This window comes from Pagrus pagrus (genome assembly GCF_965226575.1).
Source record: "Pagrus pagrus genome assembly, chromosome: 11".
NCBI classification, from domain to species: Eukaryota; Metazoa; Chordata; class Actinopteri; order Spariformes; family Sparidae; genus Pagrus; species Pagrus pagrus.
The window spans coordinates 33557488-33585136 of record NC_140195.1 but is presented as its reverse complement, the minus strand read 5'-3'; the positions used below and the strand labels follow the sequence as shown (position 1 = coordinate 33585136).

The 27649-nt window shown below is 39.5% G+C and overlaps 1 protein-coding gene across 5 annotated transcripts in view; it reads left to right on the top strand.

Moving 5' to 3' along the window:
* Positions 1-27649, top strand: part of clcn6 (chloride channel 6) — a 109132-nt gene that overhangs the window by 10082 nt on the left and 71401 nt on the right. For 4 of the 5 annotated variants that reach the window (XR_014623580.1, XR_014623581.1, XR_014623582.1 and 1 more), the window contains exons 4-15: positions 3353-3418; positions 3507-3573; positions 4123-4229; positions 5066-5192; positions 11835-11902; positions 13439-13497; positions 13609-13741; positions 14858-14971; positions 17514-17680; positions 17858-17969; positions 20327-20456; positions 21538-21691. Coding sequence is in view for 2 of the 5 variants with exons in the window: in XM_084367041.1 (XP_084223167.1) it covers positions 3353-3418; positions 3507-3573; positions 4123-4229; positions 5066-5192; positions 11835-11902; positions 13439-13497; positions 13609-13741; positions 14858-14971; positions 17514-17680; positions 17858-17969; positions 20327-20456; positions 21538-21691 (1304 nt within the window). In the remaining 3 variants the exon portion in view is untranslated. The remainder of the gene's footprint in view (positions 1-3352; positions 3419-3506; positions 3574-4122; positions 4230-5065; positions 5193-11834; positions 11903-13438; positions 13498-13608; positions 13742-14857; positions 14972-17513; positions 17681-17857; positions 17970-20326; positions 20457-21537; positions 21692-27649) is intronic. The other variant, XM_084367042.1, reaches the window with a different exon arrangement.

Genomic DNA, 27649 nt, shown 5'->3' with positions numbered 1-27649 from the left:
TTTGTGAAGCCACTGTTGTATAACTTGCCAATTAGCTCAGAGCGATAGATGACAGTCTTTGGTTCAAGAAGTTGTGAGTTCAAGCCTCAAATGGTCCAAAATGAACATTGTTGTCAACTGTCTTGTCTTCCTATTCTCCTGTTTGTTGCTCAGAATTGCCTAAATTTGCCAAAAATAGCCCGGACCCCACCCATCGCTGCGCAGCAGCTATAATTATCATTTTAAATTTCATTTTGAAGCCTTGTTCACATATGGTTTGTTTAAAAAAGAAAGTGCAATAAAAAGACATGTTTTACCTAACATAATGAATAATCGTGATTAATAATCGTGATTTCAGTATTGATAAAAATAATCGTGATTATCATTTTGGCCATTCTCGTGCAGCCCTAGCTATTACTATAACTTCCATGGGAAAATTCCTGTGTCGTGAAGCTTACAATCAATTTAATAACCTTTCTTTCTTCATGATTTTAAGTGTATGCATCTTATTTATCTAAAATGTATGTTTGAAGTTTTATATCTCAATAACAACACTTTCACTAATGTTTGGTTGGAGACCTAATTTGCTTGTCTGGCCACAGACTAAAGAAAATTACAGCTTGAGTTTACCCAAAAATAGCAGTTTGTGTGAGATGTTGCTGTTGTGTAGATATCAAAGATGCTAACAAAGCAACACAATACATAATACAATCACAGCAGAAACATCAGATCGGTCAGACCACTGTGTTTAACTATCTTTAAGGTCAAAGTCAAGTTTATTTCTATAGCACATTTAAAAACAACCAAAGTTGACCAAAGTGCTTCACAGGTTCAAGAATCAACAATACACAAATAAAACATCAAACAAACAGGGCACACAAAACAACAGTGGAGGCAAGATGTCAAGAAACTGAAACATGTCCGGTTGCCAACTATACAGCACTTAGAATTACCATGACCTGGATGACTGAGAACCTTCATCAGCTTTTCTCCATAATTAGGGATGTGCACGGTTACTCGGATACTCGGGTACCCGAGTAGACAATCTGCTAATCGGTTACGAATTATTAACCAGTTAACCTAGGATTATCTCATTGTCGGCGATGCCGGGTGTATAGTTGCTCTGTTTCTCGTCTATTTCAGCCTTTACACCGACCCCACCGGTGTGTTTGTAACGTTAGCTTACCCAGAAGCCGAGCAGTCAAGCCTGTCCAATAGGGACCCGTGTGCCGTCACATGACGGGCTAAAATCCAATGGGAAAACATGATCTGCCAAAGATCGTTTATTTACATCAAGATGGTTGCTCTGTTGCCGTGTGTGATCACTACTATCAGGAAATCTCCCGTAAATCCTAATAAATAATGCGTAAATTAACATGTATGCATTTCATGCAAGTTGAGACAACTAAATGTGCCTGAGATTAATGAGAACCTGTGTTTACTGCAGAAAACAAACTAAAACACACACAAAATTATATCAAAACAAAAGATGATACAAACAAGGTTGTATGTCGCATTTGTAACCTTAAACTGGCGTACAACCACTCAACGAGTTCGATGCGGAAACACGAAAGCATAAGCACCGCTAATTACTGAAAGCATTTTTAAAAATCCCGGGGTATAAATGCGCTCCGTCCAGAGGGGAAACTTTTTTTTTTCCCAGTCATAAACTCATATGTGCATCTTAAACTCCAATCTACTCTTATTAACCACCTGATATTTTGTCTGACGACGCTGTGTGTCAGCAATGCGCTGTCTGATGGACAGAGCGCATTTATGAGTCATATATTTTATTATTCGGTTACTCGATTAGGACCAGGTTCGGGTACTCAGTTAGAAAATTACTCGAAATGCCCATCCCTATCCATAATGCAAATCAACGGGCAGTTGTTTCCCCAGAAGGGTCTGCTGTTGTTAGCGTGTTGTGCAACGTTGCTGACACCTGTGCTAATAGGTGCAATGGAGAGGCAAGAGCAAGACAACCCCAAAAAGGGAATGGCTTTCATGTGGTGGCCACAGACGATTGCTCTCTCCTTATCCTTCCTGACTGATTCTTCTCTAGTTTTTAGCTCTGCTAGTGGCCTTGTCACTACTGGTAGCATGAGGCGGTACCTGCAGCCCAATCAGGTTGCACAGGTAGTCCAGCTACTCCTGGATGGCACATGATACATGCGGTCGCAAGAAGGTTTGCTGTGTCTCCCAGCACAGTCTCAAGAGCATGGAGGAGATACCACGAGACCGGCCTCTACATGAGGACAGCTGGACAGGGCCATAGAAGGGCATCAACCCAGCAGCAGGACTGGTATCTGCTCCTTTGTGAGAGGAGGAACAGGAGGAGCATTGCCAGAGCCCTACAAAATGACCTCCAGCAGGACACTGGTGTGCATGTTTCTGAGCAAACTGTCAGAAACAGAAACTATAAGGATGACATGAGGACCTAATGTTTTCTTTACAGATGAGAGCAGGTTCCCACTGAGCACATGTGACAGGTGTGAAAGAGTCTGGAGACGCCGTGGTGTACATTATGCTGCCTGTAACATCATCCGCAAAGACCTCCATGTCATAGCCAACAGTACCCTGACTGCTGTTAGGTACCGGGATGAAATCCTCAGAGCGGTTGTCAGACCTTACGCTGCTGCAGTGGGCACTGGGTTCCTCCTGGTGCAGGACAAAGCCCGGCCTGGCCAGAGTGTGTAGACAGTTCCTGGATGACGAAGGCATTGATGCCATTGACTGGCCCTCTCGTTCCCCTGAACTAAATCCAATTGAGTACCTATGGGACATTATGTATCGCTGCATCCCACACTGCCAAGTACCAGCACAGACTGTCCAGGAGCTCACTGATGCCCTGATCCAGGTCTGGGAGGGGATCCCCCAAGACACCATCCGTCGACTCATCAGGAGCATGTCCAAACGTTGTCTGGAGTACATACAGGCTACCGGGGGCCATACACACTACTGTGTCACATTATGAGTTGCTGTGATAAAATGTTGGATCAGCCTGTGATGATGTGTGAATTAAGTGTTCCCTTAATTTTGTTGAGCAGTGTATTAAAACAATAGTGCCACCATGTTGGTGGTAATTAAGGATTTAACATTTTGGCTGATAACCCATGAACCGTGAGGTGCAGAGTAATATTTTTTATAGAGTGGGCTTCATGGATGTAGCTGATTTGACTGATAGAGACCCATTTGTGCCTATGAATATTTAATGTGAACGCATTATTTAATCACCATCAATTTGGGGTAGTATCTTCACCAGCACTTCTTGCTGTGATGAGCAAAAGCAGCAATCACACACATTTTATTCAGGAAATGCAAATATTTTGTTTATGTCAAATCTTTTAATAAACTTTGTTTTATTTTCCATTAGAAAGCCAAAAAGTATGAAGCAATACGGTGGATGATGATGTTTGCTATCGGAGTCACAGTGGGTCTGGTAGGTGCATATCTGATTTGTTGATTTTCTTTGCTAGATAGATATGTTGCAGATGACCAGAGAGTGAAGCCTTCATGTCTCTTTTCAGGTGGGCCTGTTTGTGGATTTCTTCGTACGCCTCTTCACCAAAATCAAATTTACTGTGGTTGGTGATTGTATCCTTAAATATGCCAGTCAGTGATGAGCTGTCTGCAGAGAGTGTCAGGGCCGCTTTAATGTCAGAATATTTAGTGAAGACGTTGCAATGCTGTAATAATTTTTAAGAAAAGAAGTCATAGTAATACAAACATGAAAGTACATTAATTCTATGAGGAAATGTTCACATTATTACAAGAATGAGTCATAATTCAACACAAATTCCAATAATTTGGGAATACATATCGTTTTACAACATGAAAGTTATTGGTTGTTCAGGAATAAAATGTCACAACCTTTTCTCATTCAATAAGGACCTTCTTTTAATTATATATTCACATTAAGACTTAACTTAAGAGTAAGATAAAGATCATATGCTCAGTTCTCCACAATTAGTGCCTATAAATATAAGGACAACACAAGTTGTGTTGCATGTTAACAAAAAACACTTCAAATAATTCTGACTGTTCCAAAGCCAGGCAGCCACCATTCTCCATTCATTACAGTACGTTCTGACGATAAACTGTAAAAAGTGTTGGTGGTTCATCTTCTTAGCGGAATACCTTCAGCTGTGGAAAAGTGCAGTGATAAAGGCTGTCTCCCGCTGTCTCTGCTGGAGCTCCTGGCATTCAACATGACTTTCATCTTTATTGCCAGTGTGCTCGTCCTCATTGAGGTAAGACGGCTCAGATACACTTGAGTTTTACAATCTTCCAATTTTCTGCTTATATTTAAGTGGTCCCTCCAGGAAAAAACATTCTATCGAAAATGTAGCCAGACGTGTGAGTGATGGAGGTCTAAGCAGACTGTAAGCATCTGGTTGCTTGTTTCCTGTTCAATTTAGAAACAGGATTTTGACAGCTTTGAAAAACATAGAGTGACAGACTTCTGAATTGACCAGAGTTTGCAATGAGGCAAACTTTTTTCATACATTTGTGAGCGTGCTGAAAAAAAATACAGCTCTCTATGAGAAGGGTGCCCAAAGCTTTTTTTCTTTGGATGGCCAAAACTGAAACTGCCTAATGTGGGGCCATGGGCCAAACATTACCGTACATTTGCGCTTCTAAGCCACTCATCTTTTCACCAATCATGGCCAAACTTTATACAATGAATTGAATACATGGAAAAATGTTCACACACATATGTTGTATTGTTGTATTGTTTGTTTGTTTGTTTGTTTGTGAGATGAAGGCAGTTTTAAATTGTGAGTAAGGTTTGAGGTGACTAACTAAAGATCTATCTAAAGAAAGATCTCAGACAGGTGTATATGGTGCTTTGGCAGAACCCAGCACAGGCTGCAGTCAGGTGGTAAACCAGTTTCATGTTAACGTCACCTTACAGTATTTCTGAGTTTGAAAGCTTTTACATTTTTGTGCAATTTCCACTTGGTATCAATAGATTGTGATATGTTTCATTTTCAATTTAAAGTGTGTTTGCGATACAAGAGACTACACTAACCTGTAGAATCATGTGATGTTGCTAATATGCTATGTCTTGCCGTCCTGTAACCAGCCAGTAGCTGCAGGTTCGGGAATCCCAGAAATCAAAAGTTACCTGAATGGAGTGAAAATTCCTGGAATTGTCCGGCTGCGAACCTTTCTCTGCAAGGCCGCTGGAGTCCTGTTCAGTGTGGCCGGAGGTAAAGTATGATGGAGAGCTGTGTGCAATGGAAATGTATTTGATTTGAAATTCAATTTAAGTGGCTGACAGATGACATTTTATCCCCAAATCACACTAACCCCTAGATTCCACCAGATACGTGTCCGGTCCGGCTCCGCTCCGTCTCGGCTCATAAAAGAGACAAATACAAGCACTTCTTCTAATCCTTCGGTTGGGAAGACTTTGTGTTGCTGTGTTTATAACACATACGTAAAACTACGGTCGCACATGATTATGTAATTATCGCGGGAACTCCTCGGCCTCGCAATTCCAGCTGTTAGGTGGTGCTGCGCCGTGCCAGACCCAAATTGAGCCGGTGGGGGTTGCTGGACGACAGATGACAGAGCAAATCCTATTTTCCATGTGATGACAGAACGTTGCAGTGCTCGGGGTGCGCTGAGTAAAACCGTCATCACAGGGCAGAGGGGAAGAATGCCTAATGAGAAAATAATATTTCTAAACCAAAATGTAAATGAATGTGTATGCTTAAAGTCATGTGTAATCTGATTATTCACAGATTATGTTAAAGTGTTGGAAACTTGATTTAGAAAATATACAGTACTGTGCAAAAGTTTTAGGCAGGTATCAAAAAATGCTATAAACTAAGAATGTTTTCAAAAATATAATCAATAATATTTTTTTTATTTTATCAATTTACAAAATGCAAAGTGAGCGAACAAAAGAAAAATCTAAATGAAATCAATATTTGGTGTTACTACCCTTTGCCTTCAAACCAGCATCAATTCTTATAGGCGCACTTGCACAAAGTCAGGGATTTTGTAGGATTATAGTCAGGTGTATGATCAACCAACATTGTAATATTCCGCCATACTGCTCGTCTGCTGCAATCCAAGTGTCCTGAAGTGGCGACATCCAGAGTTTACTCGAAACATCATTTAGTACATTTTTCTAGCCTAAACAGTCAATTAACCCACAGTACAATTTAACTTGTTTGAGACAGTCTATACTGTGTGATTTAAATTCTAGCTACTATGGGGCTCCAAACTTTAATTTAATGAAGGTTCGCCAAATATGATTTCTAAAATGTAATGTGATTGCTGTTAAAGAATCTAAGGAGGCTTCAATGAATATAAAAGTGCTAGCGGAGGCAGGATGTATTTCATTTATATAAAACTTTAGTTTCTCTTTCGTCTTTATGACAAATATTAGTTAAATGTATTAAAATTGATAATAAAATATAGTGGCATTCAGTGCTGGTGTTAATTTTGTATGTGGAGGTCCTACAATAATTGAGTTCAGCTTTCCTAATCAGCGTTACTATCTTGTGACAATACAAATATGTGTTTTTTCATGTTTGTGTGTGTGTGTGTGTGTGTGTTGTGGTGTGTATAAATGTAGTTGTTAAAGGTGACCTGTTTTGCTCTGAAATTATATCTGTTAACGGTAAACATCTGAAGAAGTTAAATCTACTAAATGTCATGTAAGTTGCCTAAAAAGGGTCTTAGGATAGCCCATATCAACATATGTAGTATTAGGAATAAAGTGACAGAAATTGAAAATATTTTATCTTCTAATAATCTACACATACTAGCAGTATCAGAGACTCATTTAGATTCTACATTTGATGATACATCTGTGATGATACACAGATACAATATCTTTAGAAATGACAGGAATGCTTATGGAGGAGGTGTGGCATGTTACATTCAAAGTCACTTACCTGTCAAAGTAAGACAAGATTTAATGGTATCGGATATTGAAGTTCTGTGGCTACAAGTTTGTTTAAAACATATAAAACCAATTTTAATAGGGTGTTTCTACGGACCCCCCAATGTTAACATGCTGTATTTGGATAAAATGTGTGATATGCTAGAACAAGTTAGTTGTAAAAGGAGTGAAATATATTTTTTGGGTGATATGAATGTTGATTGGAAATCTAATTGCTGTCCGATGAAAATGAAGCTTACGAATCTATGTGCATCTTGTGGATTATCCCAAGTTGTAAATAAACCCACTAGAATATGTTTAAAGAGTGATGGTAAAACAGTTGCAACCTGTATTGGTTGTAGTGACCATAATTTAACAATAATAGTTAGAAAAACTAAGGTGCCTAAGCAAGGTTCAAAAGTAATCAGAAAAAGGTCATATAAATGGTTTCATCAGGAAAAATACATTACTGAAATCATAAATGCCGACTGGTCTGATGTATTTTTACAAATTGATCCTGAAAAGGCATTTTGTGTTTTCAATGAGATTTTAATGAGGATTGTTGATAATCATGCTCCAATAAAGAAATTTACAGTAAGAAATGTCAATACCCCATGGTTAGATGAAGAACTCAAAGAATATATGAAAGAGATAGATCAAGCTAAATTAATAGCTACATCTTCAAATTTCTAAGTCAGATTGGCAAGTATACTGTAAATTGAGGAATTTTGTTTCTAATCTGAACAAGAAGAAAAAGAAAACGTATTTTGAAACTGTTTTGCAAGAAGCAAGTCATGACTGTAAACAGTTATGGAACAAATTGAACTATCTATTGAAGGGAAACTCTAGGTCCACCTCATCCTATCTAGATACTGGGGAAGATTTTTTAACTAAACCAGATGAAATAGCAAATCACTTGAATAATTATTTCATAAAAAAGATTGATAAGCTAAAAAGCACTGTTCAACATAAGAATAACACCTTTGGAGCAAGATTAATTGATCAGATAATGGAGGGTAAAGATTGTATTTTTGAATTTAAAAATGTTAGTGTTTCAAAAATTGAATTAATGTTAATGACCTATAAGAACAAACCATCTGGAGTTGATGAGCTTGATGGAAAATTGCTTAAGCCAATTGCTTCATTTATTGCCTTGATGGTCACACATATTATCAATTAGAGTATAAATCTAAGTAAGTGTCCACAAGCTTGGAAAATATCTAAAATTGGGCCAATACCAAAAAATAAACGGTTGCAGCTGTCAGAATCAAATAGTAGGCCGATAAGTTTATTACCTATTTTAGGCAAAGTAATGGAGAAATATGTGTATGAACAGATTCAGTCTTATTTTACAAATAATAGCTTGTTTTCAAATTTTCAGCATGCATATAGGGAAAAACACTCGACTTCCACTGCCTTAACGCAAATGGTAGACGACTGGTATAAGGAAATAGAACAGAGGAAAATAATTGGAGCAGTATTTTTAGATTTTTCTGCTGCTTTTGATATATTAGATCATGATTTGTTGTTAGATAAATTGGAACACTATAAATTTTCTTCTTCTGCATTATTGTGGATTAAGAGTTATTTACATGACAGACAGCAAACAGTATATTTTAATGGAAGCATCTCTGAAACGAAACAAGTTAAGTACGGGGTGCCCCAAGGAAGTTGCCTTGGGCCGCTATTGTACTCAGTTTTTACAAATGATTTTCCATTAGTACTGAATGCTGCTCAAATTGCAATGTATGCAGATGATTCCACCATTTATTTAGCAGACTCAACAATTGAAAACCTAAATAAAAACTTGAATGAGGAGATAAAGACTGCAGTGGAGTGGATTGAGAGTAATAAACTTTTTTTAAATGTATCAAAATCTACCTGTATGGTAATTGGATCAAACCATCTATTACGATGTAATCCAAAGCTAGATCTTAAAATCTAAAATATGTCAATGGAACAAGTGGAAGCTGTAAAACTATTAGGAGTTACTATTGACAATACCTTATCTTGGAACAAACATATACAGGTTGTAATAAAAATGGGAAATGCATTGTCCATGATTAGGAGATGTTCAAAATTTTTAACACCAACTTTTCTTAAGCAAGTGATTCAAGCTTTGGTTTTATCGTATTTAGATTACTGTTCAATTGTTTGGTCCAATACTTCACAAGGAAATATTAGAAAACTCCAAATACTTCAAAACAAAGCCAGCACGGGTAGCTCTCGCGTGTGGTTTTAGAACAAATGTCAATAAGATGCATAAGAATCTTTTATGGATGGATGTGAAAAACAGACTAAATTATTTATTAATGGTGTTTATAAGGAATGTTATCACAACAAAGAGACCTATTATCTGTTATGAAAAACTGATTTTTAGTGCAGAAATTCATCATTATGCCACTAGGCATGCCACCAGAGGCTGTTTTGTTTTGCCAAAATTCAAATCTTATGGTCAAAGGACAGTAATGTACAGAGCTATAAAAGAATGGAACTCACTCCCAAATTACATCACTCACCAGAAGAATATGACTAATTTTAAAATAAAACTAAGAGACTATTACTTAACAAAACACTTCACCAATTAATAGTTTTTAAGAGTATCACTGTTTTTGCTGTAATGACATTTTTATAGTTGATAGATTTTAATGGATGAGCCTAAATGTATTGTCTATGTTGTCTTTAGTATGTGAACCCGTGCTTGTTTATATTGATGAACTTACTGAAGTGTTAATATGAACTGGTACGGGAGTGTTGTATTGTAATGTGTATATATTGTTATATCATGTGTATGCGTGTGTGTGTGTTATAATGTACTATATTGTGACATGATTGTATTGTTGTGGGATTTGGGTGACCCCAGGAAGAATAGCTGCTGCTTAGCAAAAGCTAATGGGGATCAAAATAAAAAACAAAACAAAACACTATGCTATATCTGCCTGGAGGCACGCTCGCGTGTTCACGTGAGTCTCGTTGATCTTGTCTGGCGCAGCTTCCGTAGTGCAAACGCTGTGAGGGAGACTCGTGTGAACGAGTTAATTAACATTAATTAAGTCATTCCGCCACAGTCTCTCACAGAAAAAAAAAAAAACTCCACCACCTCTCCTGACATCTAGGTTCTAACTTGTGAGTCAGCGACAGATGCAGGATGCAGGGACAGTGCAGAGATCCTTTGCTGTGGTGAGTAACGTAATGAAAGGGATAAGACAGTTTAGAATAATTGAAATTTGCGAATGACGGCGCTACCTGGGTTGTGAAATTAAAAATCTGTCTCTCTGCATGTTTCAACGAGAGCTCGCCACAGTATTTTTCCAAAGTGAAATTAGTTTCTGTAGGTTGGGATGTATGTTAACTACTCCCATGGACAGGTAGAGAGGTAGCCTACTTCAGGACACATGATGAAAGGTGTATATAGCAGTGTGGATGGATGCTTTTGTAAACTGGTTTAAGATGCTTGGCTAGTTATGCATCACATCAGATATGTTCACTGCCAGTGTCCTAGTGTAGCATAATTCTTTGTAATACCAGAGCCCATGTTTGATTTATTCATTCAAGTATTTGAGCCAGTGAGACTACCATATTTGCCAGTAGACTCATACTGTAGTTGTTTGCTTAGCTAAACTTAAACTTAAATAAACTTAATAAGTTACCAATATGCGAATGTGAGATATAATCAAGTAGGTCATAAGTTGCTGAAATATGAATTAAGCCGATGGTGCAAGGGAAAAAAAAATATTTTGAGAGATAATGACCGCTGAGTGAAGAAGGGCTCCCCCTCCTTACAAAAGCCAATTTAACCACTATATATATATATATATATATATATATATATATATATATATATATATATAATAATATATATATATATATATATATATATATATATATATATATATATATATATATATACACACACACACACCAATCAGGCATAACATTATGACCACCTGCCTAATATTGTGAAGGTTCCCCTTGTGCAGGTGAGTAAATGTGGAATGGTAAGTGTTTCCACAGCATGTTGGGGAGGATGATGCAAAAAGTAAAAAATACAAAATGAAAATAGATAATTAGAAAAATAGAAAAAGAGAATACAGCAGAAAAGGAAAGAAAATGTTCACAATTAGAAACAGCAGCATAACCACTATCATGTTTAGGCATTACCATATAACATTTGAGTGATCTGAATATTGCCTCACCTCATTCTCCCCTCCAAGTCTTCACACTTTTCTTTTAAATCTTCCACTTGTTTCTTGAGGTCTGTCACTATTTTTTGTGGTGACACCATCTTGTCCGACCACATTGACAGTCCCTCCTCAACAGCTTTTACATTAGCTCTCACGTGGTCGATTTCCGCGCATACCACTGTTGTATTGTTAGTAGTTTCATTTTTCACTGCCGTTATTTCCCTCCTTAGTGACTCAAAATCGTCTGCCTGGGCATTCTTCAGCTCTTCTCTTATTACAGAGTATATGTCTTCTCTTAAGGAGGAGAGGATATCAACAGGATATGGCTGATGCAATGTCTGTCGTCATCCTCTCCGCGGGTGTGGCCGAGGCCTGGGCAGTGTCTCCTGAACCCTTTCCCGAGGAGGTGTTGGGCCTTGTGTTGGTCGAGCCTTTGTATTTGTATTTTCGTAGATTAGATGCCATTCACTTAAATTTTGGCTACTGTGAAAGTGCTTTTATTTGTTGAGGGTGTTTTTTGAGCGTTTTGCATGCAATTTCAAGTACAAAAGTCGTTTAAATTCAGGAAGAAACTCAGGCACACATTAGGAAATGACATATTACTGTACAGATGAGTCATCATGCCAGCTGTCACTTTCAGCTAACACAAGAGCAAATTGTCAGCTCTTCATTCATCAAACAGAACCTTCATTCATGTCATGTCAGCACTTGGTGAGTCAGCAATGAGCAGGTGGGTGACAGTGCCTCTGGCTCTGTGTGTGTCCACTCAGGTCTGTTTGTGGGGAAAGAAGGACCGATGATACACAGTGGAGCCATTGTGGGAGCTGGCCTTCCTCAGGTACACATCCTTGACGTAACTTTGTCGTCCTCTAAAGTTTGTCTTTTGAGTATGAAATTCTCTTTTTGACTTACTACCCCTCAATTTCGTCTCATCAGCACAGAAATACATGAACAGGGAATTATGTTTTAAAATGGTGGAGCCTCAGATTGGTTTCTAATAAAATTTGGAAGCTATCTTTACAAAAAAGAAATGAACTGCTTTAAGGAGATTCACTTTATTCCCAAGGGGGAAAACTTCAGAACTTATGAACACTCATTAATTAGTGCCATAGAGATGCAAAACTAAGATCGAGAAACCCATGATGTTTATTGATAAATGTCAAGTGTTCTGTACATTGAAAGAAGCATACATTAAACTGACAACAGCACTTTGTTCTGTCAGCAGTTAGAGATCCCATGACATGGGCACTTGAACTTGAACTGCTACTTCTTTGTAAACGGCAAATCTTCAGCAAGGACTCATCCTGCACCAGTGGATGATTCCAATGAATGAAGTAATTTGATTTCTCATGAAATCAAACTATAGTTCTTTCCATAACTTATTGCCCACTGGTCTGCACATTGGCTTGACCCCTCACAAATGTTTAAGGCCGATGATCACAGTGTTCACACGACTGAGACTGAAATCTGTCAATGGCTGACTGCAGCTGAGTAAGAGATTGAGCAATCTGCCTGTGTCATCTGCAAAGAAATGAAACATGAAACCAGTCTGCTGCTTATCAGTTTACTATAGAACAGACAATATAATCAAATGTCTTCAATAAATCAAATAGTCCTGCACAACAGCTGTTAACAAGGCTACAATTGTACTGTGTTATTGTACAACCTGTTCTTAGAATAATAAATATTTTGGCTCTTGGCTTTATGAAATATGTTTTGATAACTTGACTCGATTTTGACTTCAGTTTGAAGTTTTCCGTTTTTACAGGTTTCAATTGTTTATCAATAGACTTGATCTAAAATGATTTGATTCAGCCTTTCTAAGCTCGACTCGGCACAAGTCAGAGTGACTTGGCCTGACTAGGGCTGCAACAATTGTTTTCATTCACATTTTATTTGTTGATTCTTTTCTAGATTAGTTATTTGATCTAAAAAATGTATGAAACTGTTGAAAAATGATGAAATTTACTCTTATAGGGGACCAGAAACCTGATAATATTCACATTTAGGAAGCTGTAGTTAGAGAATTTTGACTCTTTACTCAAAACTGATTATCAGAATAGTTGCCAATGTGCATCTCTAGACTTGACCTAACTTGACTCATAATGACTTGATCCAGATTGACATGACCTAATTTTGTTAAAATGTTTGACACTGGTTGACTTGACTAGGCTCAGATTAACGAAGCTGACGTTATTTGATTTGACTTGACAGAATTGATTATGATTTTAGTGGATACAGTTTGATTCAGTTGTAAAACAAAAAAAGCAAAAAGCAAAGATTGACAGTGAAATGGGCCACTGATACATGTCACATACTTTCGAATCTTACAATGGCTTAAGTGTGCTCATCAGATGCTTTCTCTCCCTATCAGTTTGAGAGTATCACTTTCAAGAGGATCAAATTTGACTTCCCCTACTTCCGCAGTGACAGGTATGGATCTGGTTCATACTCTTATTTATAAAACACTGCACACTGTTCACTTCTTCCCTGTAAGTAAAAATATGGTGTAAATGTTGCCCTGTTGTCTGAACTGTTATTCAGGGACAAGCGAGACTTTGTGTCAGCGGGTGCTGCTGCTGGAGTAGCTGCTGCCTTTGGTGCTCCTATAGGTGGAATGCTTTTCAGTCTGGAGGAGGGCTCCTCTTTCTGGAACCAGGCCCTCACATGGAAAGTGGTACGTGACCTAGCCAATGAACACCAAGAGGGTTGAGAGATTTCTTTTCTTTTTGCTGGCCATTAGATCGATGCATGCATTTTCATACAGACATTCATGTAAACCAGATAATGAATCCTAATGACTTTGGTGATCATCCCACTTTTAAAGCAAAGCTGCCGTAAGGTTGGTCCAGACTGAAATATTTCAACAACTGTTCAATGGACAGTCATGAAACTTGGTATTCAGAAGATGATTCCTAATGACTGTTGTAGTTTTTTAAATTTATTTTTTTATCTAGAGCCAGGCGATGTTTTCAATAATGCAGTAGATACCTCAACATATACGAGATGGATTGGCACAAAAGTCTGTTCAACCATTCACGGTTCCGATGTATCCTTATTGTTCCCATCACTTTTCTTCTTCTTCTAAAATTTTTTCAAGCACCATGATCAGGCTTTAAAATCTTCTTTAAAAGGTTCTTCAAATTTTATTCACACAGTCTTCACTCCACATACATGATTTATGCATCAAAACATAGGAACATTTGTGCCAGTTGCAGACATGGAACTACAGAACCAAACTGACTTACACTTATGGCTCCCTGAACTTGAGACAGTGTCAGATGCGCCAACCAACTGCTGCACCGAGTCCGAGCAGAAACACCCACTAATCTTAACTGCTCCAGTTCTCACATTTTTGAGAGTACATGTGAAGAAAACAAACCTGTGGTGAAATACTTCTAAGTGTTGTATCTTAGGCATTTGGACGTGTTTCAGTTTCTTGAAGTTGTTTCACCTCTCATCCAAGAGGCTTCTTCAATTCTAACTAACTGTAGGGGAGTTTCAGGCTTTTAAACTCTGTTTGGGAGTGTCCTTACAGAGTTATTAAAGACACTGTGAGCTCTGAGTTTCAGGGTCGTTGGTGCCACATGTGGGCAGCTGGGTCAACGACCCACAAGTGGCCCCAACGACTTAGAATTACAACTTAGAATTACCATGACACGGATGACTGAGAACCTTCATCAACCTGTGGTGAAATATGAAGCAACTGCCTCAGTGTGTCAGTGAGAAACCTATCCATCCAGTATGATCAGCTGTTTCCCTTCTTCAGCTCTTCTGTTTCATTTGATTTCAGCTCTTCTGTTCCATGTCAGCCACGTTCACCCTCAACTTCTTCCGTTCGGGGCTCAACTTCAACAAGTGGGGCTCCTTCCAGCTGCCTGGTCTGCTCAACTTTGGAGAGTTCAAGGTACAAGTCTTATCACTCATGTTGTCTCTTCATTTGATCAGAATATGTGTTAAGTTTATGTTTTATATTCATGTGTTGTTATATTAATTCTGAAAGTTATTGTAATATTCGCATTTATTTATTGAGTACAAAGACTATCACCTCCCCATCCAGGCAAAACAACTCGAACATGTCAACACCTCTGAAATGAAAAGCCCACCTCATCTCCTACCATCTGTTTGAACTGTTTCAATCTGGATTTAACACACGACACAGTAACAAAGCAGCCATCCTTAAAGTCACCAACGACTTCCTCCTCTTCTGAGACTGGTCATCTTAACATTTTCATCCACCTCAACCTCAGTACTGCTTTGGAAGCCATTAGCCATACCATTCTCACCTTACACCCCCCAACGTCATTGATAGTGCCTTTTCTTGGCTGAAGAAATATCTCATGGGCAGATAGACAGTTTATCGGCATCAACAATTGAAGGTGTAGCCGCAGTCGATACATTGCCTCACCACTATACATCCTTCAAACAGCTGTGTTTACAAAGTACCAATGGTGTGTTTTTTCAATTGCATTCAAAATAAATGCACCGGCTTGTCAGAAAAGTATACATAGTATTTACTATAGGAGGTAATGGTGCTCATACCGCTTTTGTCCACAGGGGCCGCCAGAATCAACAAAAAATGAAAATTCCTTGAAGCAGCTTTAAAGGTTTCCACTGATCAAAAATCCTACTTTTAACCAACTGAGATCAGGCTTTTGTGTGCAGTGGGAATGTGTAAACTCTGCATTTGCACCTGGGTCAATTGACTCTGAAATAGACACGGAGTTTTGTCACGTCAGCTTGGCTCGTAAATAAGGAAGGAATTTGGGACACAGTCTATTCAAAGATGTTCGAGATGAGCCAGTCCTGTGCAGAATCGATCAGCAGCAATCGACACACAGTGCTGGTTAGATCTGTGTCTGACTTGATCTGAACATGCCCTGGCGCCTTGCACATGTGGTAATCTGACGGGATTGAGGTGGCTGCAGTTTCTGGAGAAGACATGCTGAGATTAAATAGCCCACATTCATATTAGAAACATCAAATAAATAATTGTTTATTAAAAAAAATATAAATAAACTAATTAATTAACATTTGACAAATTTAAATCGGCCTATAAAATATTTAACGACACGAAAACTTGTGGTTAGTGGGATGTGTGGATTCAGATGAGAAGCCCCAACAGTATAAATATGTGACGGATCAATAATGAATTGAAAAAAATGTTGACTTTTAATGCATTCCATTTATTAATGTAGTTCGAGAGGGACGGGTCTGCTCAGATGATTTATAAACGGTAGCAAACTAATATGAAGCTGATTTACGGGAGAATTTATGTAAAAAGGGAGGCTGATCCATGAACAGAAATCACAGATGGTCCGTGTAGAGTTTAATAGGCTGTGGTGTCAACTGAGGACTGTGTACAGATTGATCCATGTGTCTCATAACATTTAAATCAATCAGAATCAGATCAGATCTATCATAATGTGAGTGTTTCTGTGACTTTGTGTACAGACTGAAAGCTGCTGGGAAACTGTCCCATTTGATCACAGCTCTTCGGCTCCGCCCCCTGCTGCTGCTACCTAGTCTCATTTGCTATCCAGCCAAGGCACAGTTCATCTCTTACCTGTATCACTGACTGAGTCGGCTAACTTCCGGTTTAGTACCCGGCTAAATTGAATGGCGATAAAATAATTTAATCATGCGGCGCTTCTAGACTTCCCAAATGTCATTGGACCAAATGGCTCAAATTATGATAGTGAAGCGAGTCATTTCGCGGGGGTTGTGGTGCTCGAAAGAATTTATCCACCATGTTAGCTTATGGGAAAAAGTCTTTTTGGGCTGCAGTGCATCACGTGACGATGTTATTAAAAGGTTTGGCCACTACAAAAACTGGCCGTTTTTTAGGGGGTGTATCTGCATTTAAAAACCTGTGTAGACCTGCTTATTTTGTTGGAAAAGTGGCATAACAGTGCTATTACTTCAGTATAATATTCTAGTACTTTTTCCATCTCACTCTAAAAGTAATCTGAAAATCCTGGCGAAGACATCAAATCAAAATCATTGTATTGCCTCCCCCCAAAAAAGCATAAGACCAGAACAGGAGAGGACGGGAATCATTCTTGTGGGATCGGGATGGGAGTTATTTTTACTCTGTCATAGGGCAAACATTTGGTCCTTCTTGTAGTCTCCTTTCCTTTAGATGACAACCTGTTTCCATCATCCAAGACCAAAAACTGGACCTAGGTTAATGGACTCCATAGCTGCATCCTCCCTTTGAACCTGTCCCTAAACTCTGATGTGTCAACATGCTCCAAACTTTTTAGAACTGCTTTTACTGTTGTATTCAGTGTCCTTTGCTATCTGTAGTTTTCTGTTGTTGTGTAGGATCTTTTATTTCATGGGTTTTGAAAAGTGTTTTATACATATAATGTATTCATATCATTCATTGTCAGCCTAATACAACAAATCAGCACAGCAATATATCAGTTTAACTCCTTGGTCCTCAGTGTTCGGATGGAGATAAGAGCTGCCACCTGTGGACAGCAGTGGACCTGGCCTTTTTTGTCCTGATGGGGGTGGTGGGTGGCCTGCTGGGGGCACTCTTCAACTGCATGAACAGGAAGCTGGCCAAGTATCGCATCAGACACATTCACCCCAAGGCCAAGTTTATCAGGTTAGCTAGCTACTTCACCTCCCACATAGGGAACAAGTCATCAGACTGTCAGTCAATCAAGTGTCAATGTAACTGTCATGGTGTGGTTGTTTTGAACTCAAAATATTTGAAAATGTGACTAATTTTCTTTCAAGCATTTGATTACAGAAGTTGATCTGATCAATGCACTTTTCTTAGAGTCTTAGAGAGTCTGCTGGTTTCTATGGTGACAACAATGGTGATATTTGCAGCTTCAATCTTGTTGGGTGAATGTCGTGACCTGTCCTCCCCTACCACCCATAACACCACGGTAAATATCAGTTCTTTTCTTCATTAGAATACTTACGCACGGTCAACCAAACCATCATTCTAAGTTCAGTGCAGTGTTTATGAGAAAGAATTCTGAAAAGCAGAGGCCAACGCTCTGCCTACGCTGAACATGCAACTTATGCAGACCATTTGCAAAGCTGATGTGCAGTGAAATATATATTCTTTTACTGGCTACAGCTGCATAGGGTTTTTGTAAGTCACAGGTACAACAAGAAGGTGAGCTTTCATTTTTGGCGCTGTGTCCTCAATTTTTGGACCCAGCACAGCGCTGTGAAACTTCAACCTTTCACTGAGTTTGTGTAACAGGGGTAAGTTAACATGGACAGGCTAGATTAAGTCACTAAGCCACCACCAGCTGTTAGTTAAATGCAGACAGGATGATCAAGACCCCAAAGTGAAAGACAGTGAGAGTCATCTCCTGTATGCAGGTAGTTTAAAGAATTTAAGAATTGGTCAACTGTCAAAGTTAGACTTGAAAACAATCAGGAGGCAGCATATCACAAGAGTAACCGCAAACTGAGTACAGCTGCTAGTTAGCCCATTAAGTTGTGCATGTAGTGGTCTGGAGTGGAAGTGTTGCTGTTTACACCACTAACCCGCAGATTCCACTGGATACGGTACTGCTACGGTACGGCTGCGTTACGGCTCCGGTACGATTGTGCTCCGTCGTCCTCGTCCGGCAACCCCCACCAGTTGCGTTTTGAGTCCGCTACGGCGCAGCTCCGCCGATCAGCTGGAGAAACGAAACCGAGGAATTCCCGCGATAATTACATTATCACACACGAACGCAGTTATATGTATGTGCTATAAACACAACAACACGAAGTGTTCCCGACCGACGGATTAGAAGAAGAGCTTGTATTTCTCTCTTTTTTGAGGTTTTTGTGTTTCTATCAACACGGAGTGTTTTATTGTGAAAATCAACCGGATTTCTTGTTGTTGTTTCGTGTCTGACTTCCTGTCTGCTCTGTGCTAAATTCGGCTGAATTGCTGCGTTGTGTTGCGGCGTCCGCCAGAATAGAAGTCCTGCGTATCTGATCCGCAGGGCTGCGGACTGCCGGAGCTGGCACGCAGCAGACACGCAGCGCAGCGGACCTGGTGGAAGTTAACACATAGACTAAAGTGCTACGGATCCGCTCCGCCGCCGTGGCGGAGCCGTAACGCAGCCGTACCGTATCCAGTGGAATCTGCGGGTAACACAGGAGCTTAGGACCAGGATGGGCCAGGGCTAACTGGGTAGCATGCTAACTTCAGAAGATATGTCTGCAACACAATACATAGATGTCACAACCGCCAAACTGTCATTTCTTAACATTCTGTTGATCATTTTAGTTAGTACTTAGTAATTTTTGTACAGTTTCAACTCAAATTCTTACAAATTGCACCTTTCAGAAAAAAAAAAAAATTCTTTGAAAGGGCCACACACCTCTCGTAAAAAAATATGAATACAAATTACATTTGTAGAGCAAGTTTGCGTATCACATACCAACCACTTACGCACTGCTCTCACACCTGGTGGAGCCAGTTTCATTGATTACAGTGGAAGCGTAGTGTTGCAGCAGTCGCTCTGCTTTTGTTCACCACCCTCCCTTCAGGCAGACTCAGAACAATACGCGCACGGACTAACAGACCCAGAAACAGCTTCTTCCCCAAAGCTGTGGACAAACTCTTGTTACCATAACCACCTCTACCAGACATACAAGGATATATGAGCAATATGGACCTCACTGCTGCTAAATGTTTAACACCTCTTATGCAATAACCTATTCATTCTCTGTACAACAACTATTTTTTTTTTTTCACTCATTCACTGCACTATAACTGTTTATTAGGTATCTGTTTATTAGGTATTTATTTATTCTGTCTATTAGGTATTTATTTATTCATTCATTCACTGCACTAACCATTTACTTATTTATTTATTCATTCATTGCACAACAACTGTCTACTGGCTAGAAGTTACTTCTATGAATATATACTTTTATTTCAATAGTGGATATATTTTTACTTTAAAAGATTTTACAATACTGAGATTTTTAGAATGCTGCTGGCAAGATTTTAGAAGCTGATGAATAGAATGGCTACAAACAGTTTTGTTGTGTTCTTTTTTATACAATGACAATAAAGTGTCTATTCAGTGTCTATTTAGTCCAGTTCTAAAATGTTTCTTTATGTCGTGGTTAGGTCTTAAAAAGTCTTGAATTTAATTGGTTGAACCTTGCAGAAACCCTGTTAGCTGAAGCCGCACAACACACTACACAGTCCTCTGACCACTCTCTCTACCTTCATCATCATGTATGCAATTATCTTATATTAAGTTTGGAGGGTCTTTTTCAGCTGTCCAGCAGTGAGGACATCAACTCGACCATCCGCCAGTTCTTCTGCACGAACAAGACCTACAATGATATGGCCACATTGTTCTTTAACCCGCAGGAGGCTGCTATCCATCAGCTCTTCCACCAGGATGGTGAGATGAGCACACACACACACATTCTTAGCAGCTGTACGTTGGTTAAATCATATCGTTTTGATATATCATTTCCCCTTGAATTTCCAGGTACTTAAACACATAGTTTAATTTTTAGTTATGTTTTTTTCTTATTTTGTCGATGGTGTAGTCAGGGGTCCAAGCCCCAGCATTGTTGGAACCCCAACGTTTTTTGCCTGGATCATAAATATAATTGCCATTAAGTCAAACACGTATTAGATTCTATCTTGCAAACTTCAAATGCTTTCTATTCACACACTCTTTGAATAACACTTCATGTAGTGGTATAGCCAAAGCACAGTTCTGCCAATAAAAGTGTGGCTGTTTACTGAGCAGAGGTTAAAAACCCTTTTAACATCTGCTCTGAAACCAGTTCCAAAGTTTCAATATTGTGTGTTAGCTGCACCAACAGGTTCCCCAGTGGCACACATCCAGTATGTTCGCCAGTAATAACACATCTTACAATGTTTAAAAGTTTCTGTTTTATTAATAGCTGGTATACAAATGGAATGGATTTAATAAATAATATACACCTAAGTTCATCATCATCATCATCCAAGTTGACTCCAGCGTTGAGCTTCAGTTTTGAAGCACATTCTGCTTTGTACTAACCTTCGTTGAGACAACAGTATAAAGGAAAATGGTGAACTTAACGCACAAACAAGTTTTCCATTTGTTGTGGGAACATGTCCATCACAAATAAATTGAATGTACTGGGTCTTCACTTCCTCAGATGCTAGGTGTAGTTGAAAACATTTGTGTTTGTGAAAATAGTAGGTATTGGATGTAACTCCACTTCTATGAGTATGTGCCTGGCCCTCTATCTGCATGTTATCACAACCACAATAAGGCACAATTATCACAGTAATAAGGGTATTGGAAAATCCATGTTGTAGCAGAATGTGACACTGGTGGCGTTGCTGAAACAGGTATAACACCCACCTCTAGAGACTATTGAATTGATATAAAGAAGACTAATTCACCTGGCTTATCAGTTAGTTTCAGGTATATAATTCATGGACTGGTCATAATGAACACCTGCTTCCTGTTCTTCCATCAGGTACCTTCAGCCCTGTGACTCTGTCAGTGTTCTTCCTGCTGTACTTCCTGTTAGCCTGTTGGACATATGGTGTGTCTGTACCCAGCGGTCTCTTTGTCCCCTCTCTGCTCTGTGGGGCAGCTTTTGGACGCCTGGTTTCCAACATCCTCAAAGTGTAAGAACAATGTTCTCCTCATGTTCTAATGACCATGGTCTGGCTGTCCCCACTCCCAGTGGCTATGAAATATCACAAGTACCAACACAAGTCAGAATTGCATTCAATACAGCAAAACAAAACAGCAAACTTACAAACTACCTGGGTCAGTAAGTGAATGTCACAGAATTTAAAAACAAACGTTCAGAGTAAAGTCTTCAGTTGAATGCTTTTTCAACAATACAACCTCCCTTCCAAAAAAGTTGTGACGCTGTGTTCAACATAATGAAACATATTGTGATCATTTTCTAATCCTATATTTAATGTGTATTCATCTATATTTATTTCATGATCTTTTTTGTATTATGTATTTAGTATAGACAGTGCCTCTAAAAGGTATTCACCCTCTTGGATTTTTTCGTCTTTTATTGCTTTTATAAATGGAATCATGGTCAATATAATAGAAAAATTTACAAAAAAAACTCTTCGATGTCAAAGTGAAAACAGATTTAGTAGAAGCAATGTCAATGAATTAAAAATATGTTATGTAAAATAAGTGATTGCATAAGTATTCACCCCCTTCAAGTCAGTTTTTAGTAGATGCAACTTTGGCCTCCATCACAGCACTGAGTCTGTGTGGATAGATCTCAATCAGGCCTGCACATCCGGACACTGCAATTTTACTCTATTCTTCTTCCTCACTAGTCTCCTTCTTGCACGGACACTCGGTTTGTGAGGACCGCCTGCTCTAGAAAGATTTACACATGAGCCATATTCCTTCCATTTCTTAATGATGGATTTAACTGAACACCGGGGGATGTTCAGTGCCTTGGAAATGTTTTTGCATCCATCTCCTGATTTATACTTTTCAATAACCTTTTCACAGGGTTGCTTGGAGTGTTCTTTTGTCTTCATGGTGTAATTGTAGCCAGGGATACTGATGTACTGACTAGTGGTGTCAAGAGATTAAAAAAATTGAGAGATTAATTAATTAGGATCTGTAATTAATTGATCTAATTAATCTCTTTATTAATCTCATCTAAAAATTGCTGAGAAAAGCCCTCAAGTTGAGGTATTTCCATTTAAATTCATTACATTATTGTGTATCTGTTAACCCCTCGTCTTCCACTATGTTTATCGGCCTGCAGTTCATCGTTATCCACTTGCCAAGAACATTCGTCAGCCTGTCGGTCGCAGACTTGCTCATATGCGGGGAAGAGCTTTGCTATGACTCGCTAAATTGTTAACGTTTTCGCTGCTAACGTTAGCTGTGGCTGCACTCGCGACTGGGTGCTTTGCGTTGATGTGGTAGGCTAAACTTGAGCTGCTTCGGTGGTAAGCAAACTCCTTCTTACCAAGAAGGCTTATCACTCTACATTTACCAACTGTAGGGCCCTATAAAATCCGTTTTATTTTTTCCCAAATTCTGTTTTTTCCGTTTTAATTTTTGGGAATTCTGTTTTTCCCATTTTAATTTTTGGGAATCCCATTTTTTTTTACCTTTTACTCTTATTTTACAACCAAAATAAATAGAAATTAACTTAAATTTATTGAGGTGACAAACAACACATTTCCTCAATACTGTACAGTACAGTATATTAAAGTCCATCAAAAACAAGCAGCAAGTAATGAAACTTTTGTTGACTTGTCATAAAACAACCACCAAACATTTTAAACTTCTTCAAAAGTAACTTAAACAAGTTATTTAAGCTGTAGGACTAGTTAGTCCATGTGAGCTACTATCCAAGTTCCCACCTATCAGAAGCCCTTTTTAGATAGAAAAGGCAGCACATTTGCTCCAAGGTAAGGGCGGCAACCTGCCGCCTTGTCTTTCTAAAAGGGAGGCGTAATATTCCTCCTTTTCCAAAAGCAGCCACTTGGCGTAAACGTGTGATGTGATGTGAAGCACGAAGTTGGGCAGTGAACAGTGACAACGAATTTGTCTTCAAAATAAGAGCTTTACATTGCACCCCATTGGATTTTAGAACTGGGTTCTTAGCGGGGGGCTTTTAATTTGAAAGTAGCGACCGTTCGTAGCTTGCCGTTACACACAACAAGCTGACAGCAGCTACTAGCTGTTTAGTTGTGTCCGCTAGCTAGACAGAGCCGTGGGCGGCCGCTTCGCCATGCTTACATTGTTTTGAAGGGGAGGGGCTCAGTCTGTGGAGGGGGCTTGTTGTGCCACACAAATTTGCTTCCCTCCGGCCAGTTTTCCCCACACATACGTTCCTCTTCCACACGAAAACAGCATTTCAGTGAAATTATGTCAAATTCCGCGATATTCCGCGTTGAAAGTTAGATTCCGTATTAATAGGCCAATTCCGCGATTCCGTGATCGCGGAAATCATAGGGCCCTACAACTGTGCCTTCGGGGCGTTTGTGAAATGTAAATTTCCCATTCATTGGACCGACAACTCTCACATGCTCCTCCATTTTCACGTCAACTCCAATGGGAGCCTATCAGCTTATGCTAAACCATCCAACAACTCAAGCACAAGAAGCCCAACGCATAAAAACGGATTTTATAAAAAGGCAACAAAGTTAGAGATTAAAAATAAGATTAACACGATTAAAAAACATAACGCGCTAAATATGACTGTAATTAATTAATCGCAATTAACGCGATAATTTGACACCCCTAGTACTGACATTACTTTGTAGAAATCTGTTTTCACTTTCACATTAACCATGATTCCATTTATAAAAGCAATAAAAGGGGAGAATACTTTTTATAGGCACGGTATGTATATTTAAAAAAATTTACCTAATCAGTATCATTGAGTTTTGTAAATATATGCATATTCTGAATTTGATGGCAGCAACATGTTTCAAACCAGTTTTAGGTTAGATTAGATTAGATAGTCTATATTGTCAACACAACCAGTACACATCATCCTAAAAAGATACAATACATAGTGACATAACATATAAGATACAGGAGGTCATCATAAAAATATACAGTGAGACATAAAAAAATATATATATACAGTTGAAATCAAAATGATTCAACCCCCACTACAAATTAGGTTTATTGGCAAAATGTACAAACTAGCAGCTTTTTGCAATAAACAAATCAAACAAGAACAATTTCAATAGCTCAACAATAACTAATATAGTGGTTTCTCCAAATTCAACACAAAATGCCACTTTTAATGACCACTGCAGTCTCAAAATTTTCAACCCCTTCATAACAAGCATCTTTAGTACTTAGTAGAGCACCCTTTTGCTGTTACGACCTGCTGCAAACATGACGCATAGCCAGACACCAGCTTCTGGCAGCGTTCCTGAGGAATCTTAGCCCATTCCTCATGGGCAAAGGCCTTCAGTTCACTAATATTCTTGGGTTTGCGTGCTGCAACCATCTTTTTCAAATCCCACCAGAGATTTTCAATGGGGTTCAAGTCAGGCGACTATGATGGCCACTTTAGTATCTTCCAGGACTTCTTCTGAAACCAAGCCTTGGTGGACATTGAGGTATGCTTGGGATCATTGTCCTGTTGGTAGGTCCAATGACGCCCAAGCTTTAGCTTCCTCACAGATGGCATGACATTTTCTCCCAGGATTTCCTGATACTTGATTGAATCCATCTTGCCCTCCACACACTGCAGGTTTCCAGTGCCAGAGGAAGCGAAGCAGCCCCAGAGCATCACTGAGCCACCGCCATGCTTCCCTGTAGGCAGGGTGTTACTTCATTCTTCCTCCTCCAGACATACCGCTGATCCATAGGCCCGAAAAGTTCCAGTTTTGTTTCATCGCTCCACAGAACAGAATCCCAAAACCTCTTTCATTTATATTGTTTTGAGCAAATTGGAGCCGACTTTTCTTGTGCTTTTGGGTCAGTAGTGATGTACGTCTTGGAGCTCAGGCATGGAGCCCTTCAGTGTTTAGTTTGCGCCTTACTGTGGAAACTGAAACCTCAGTGCCTGCTGCCAACAAGTCTTGCCGCAGGTCTTTTACAGTCAGTCGAGGTTTTTGACCACCTGCCTTCTCAGGACTCTGGTGGCAGCCGTTGATAGCTTCCTCTTTCTGCCATGTCCAGGAAGTGTAGCCACTGTTCCTCTAACTTGCGAACTATGCTTCCTACTGTATCTCTAGGAACATTCAGTGCCTTTACTATCTTTTTGTATCCTTTTCCTTGTTTGTGCAAGGCAATGATCTCTTCTCTGAACGTTTTGGACAATTCTCTTGACTTAAGCCCTATTCGCACGGGACTAGTATTACCTGGAGACCTCATGTGATTTAGAAATTACCTCACCACGTCTCTGTGTTTCGTGCGGCGCATTCGCACGGGATAAGCGTAGTCTGTGTTTTAACTCGAATTTACTGACATTATCCCCCGGATATGATGTCAAGGCTCTGCGTAACCTATGCGTAACGATCGCACCTGAGCCCTCGTTGGAGCAGCACAACAGTTAGATATGGATATTTTTATTATAATAATAACTGGTGAGCCTGTTGAAAGATAGAAAAATCTTCCTTACCGCATTACTGCATGTAATCATAGACGTCGGAACTAGGGGTGCAGGGGGGAGGCGGATGGGAGGGGGTGTGGCCCCCATCCACCTCCCCCCCGCACCCCATCAGCCTCCCTACCCACTGCATTACGCTTTAAAAAAATAAAGAATCAGAATTTAAACTCAATTTGTCTGACTTACATTAATCTATTTCATATAATTAATGCATAGATATATGCTTTTGATGTGCAGCCTGCCTGACTACATACAGTAGCCTAGGCATCTGGCATAGGCTACTGTATGGAGTCAGGCTGCATCTGGACCTGGGGCCTCATGTATCAATGTTGCGTACGCACAAAAACGTGGCGTATGTCATTTTCCACACCAACGTTCAGATGTATCAAAAGTGAAATGACCGTGGAAATGTGCGGTGCCCCACGCCAGCTTCATGGCTGGCGTACACACGTTTCTACAGCTATTGTTCCTTTGGCGACACTTTTGGCGAAATTGTTAATTATGTGAAAACAATTAGTCCTCAGAGTAATGTGCACATCAGAGACACGGACAAAACAAAAAAATAGAGTGGCAGAGCATCTGAGAAGCCCTTTATTGTTTCCTTGTGTTCAGTATTTGTGTCATTAAACGCGTGCGTAAAGTTGGAGATGTCACACTGCAGTAGCTACGGCGCACTTCTGCAGTCATTAATATAAGTGTGATCCGTCTTGTCAATCCTTGTAATGAAGTTGTTTTGTCCTTCTGTTTATTTCCCACTAACGGTAGCACTTATATATATTATTTCTTTTGAAAAAAGTAATAGTGATTCAATCAAGTGGTGCATGAACAAAGGAAACCAAATCTATTTCACATGTTATTGGGCAGAAATCCTCCGCTTCACCTCCACCTTCACGTCGGACCATTTTTTATTTTTAATTTCAGTGAGTGTGCGCTGCTCCAACCCCACAGCGTTCACTGCCTCACACACACGCTCCCATTCACATTTCTTTTTTTTCTTTTTTTTTGGTGTTTATCCCTGGCGAGAGGCTACCAAATAATACAGATCTTCGCATCTCGACTTTATTTAATAGCGTTTCGAGCTCAGACTCGGTGAAGTTGCGCTTCTTCCCTTTGCTCATGGTGTAAATCTGATGGTGCAGAGAGGGGAATCCCCGGTGCAGGCCCTGTTTAAATTAATTTGCATATTTAAATGAGGGCGTGGACAGGGACGAGTTTAGCACGTCTACATGTGCGCTCAATTCCACCTTGATTGTGATGTACAAAGGAAAAGTGCTTGGATGGATGCGTACGCACACTTTGATACATCTGATTTTTTTTGTGCGTACGACAGTTTCTGGATTCTAGCGTACGCCATGTTTCAGTAGGAAATCCACGCAAGTCTTAGTACATGAGGCCCCTGGTACGCTCCGAGGTGGAGCGGCGATTTGATGAGGAGGGACTCCACGTAGCTGCAGGGCGGGAGCAGGCAGTTCTTGAGGCGGCTCAAGGGGAAACGAGTGGATGTGGGTTC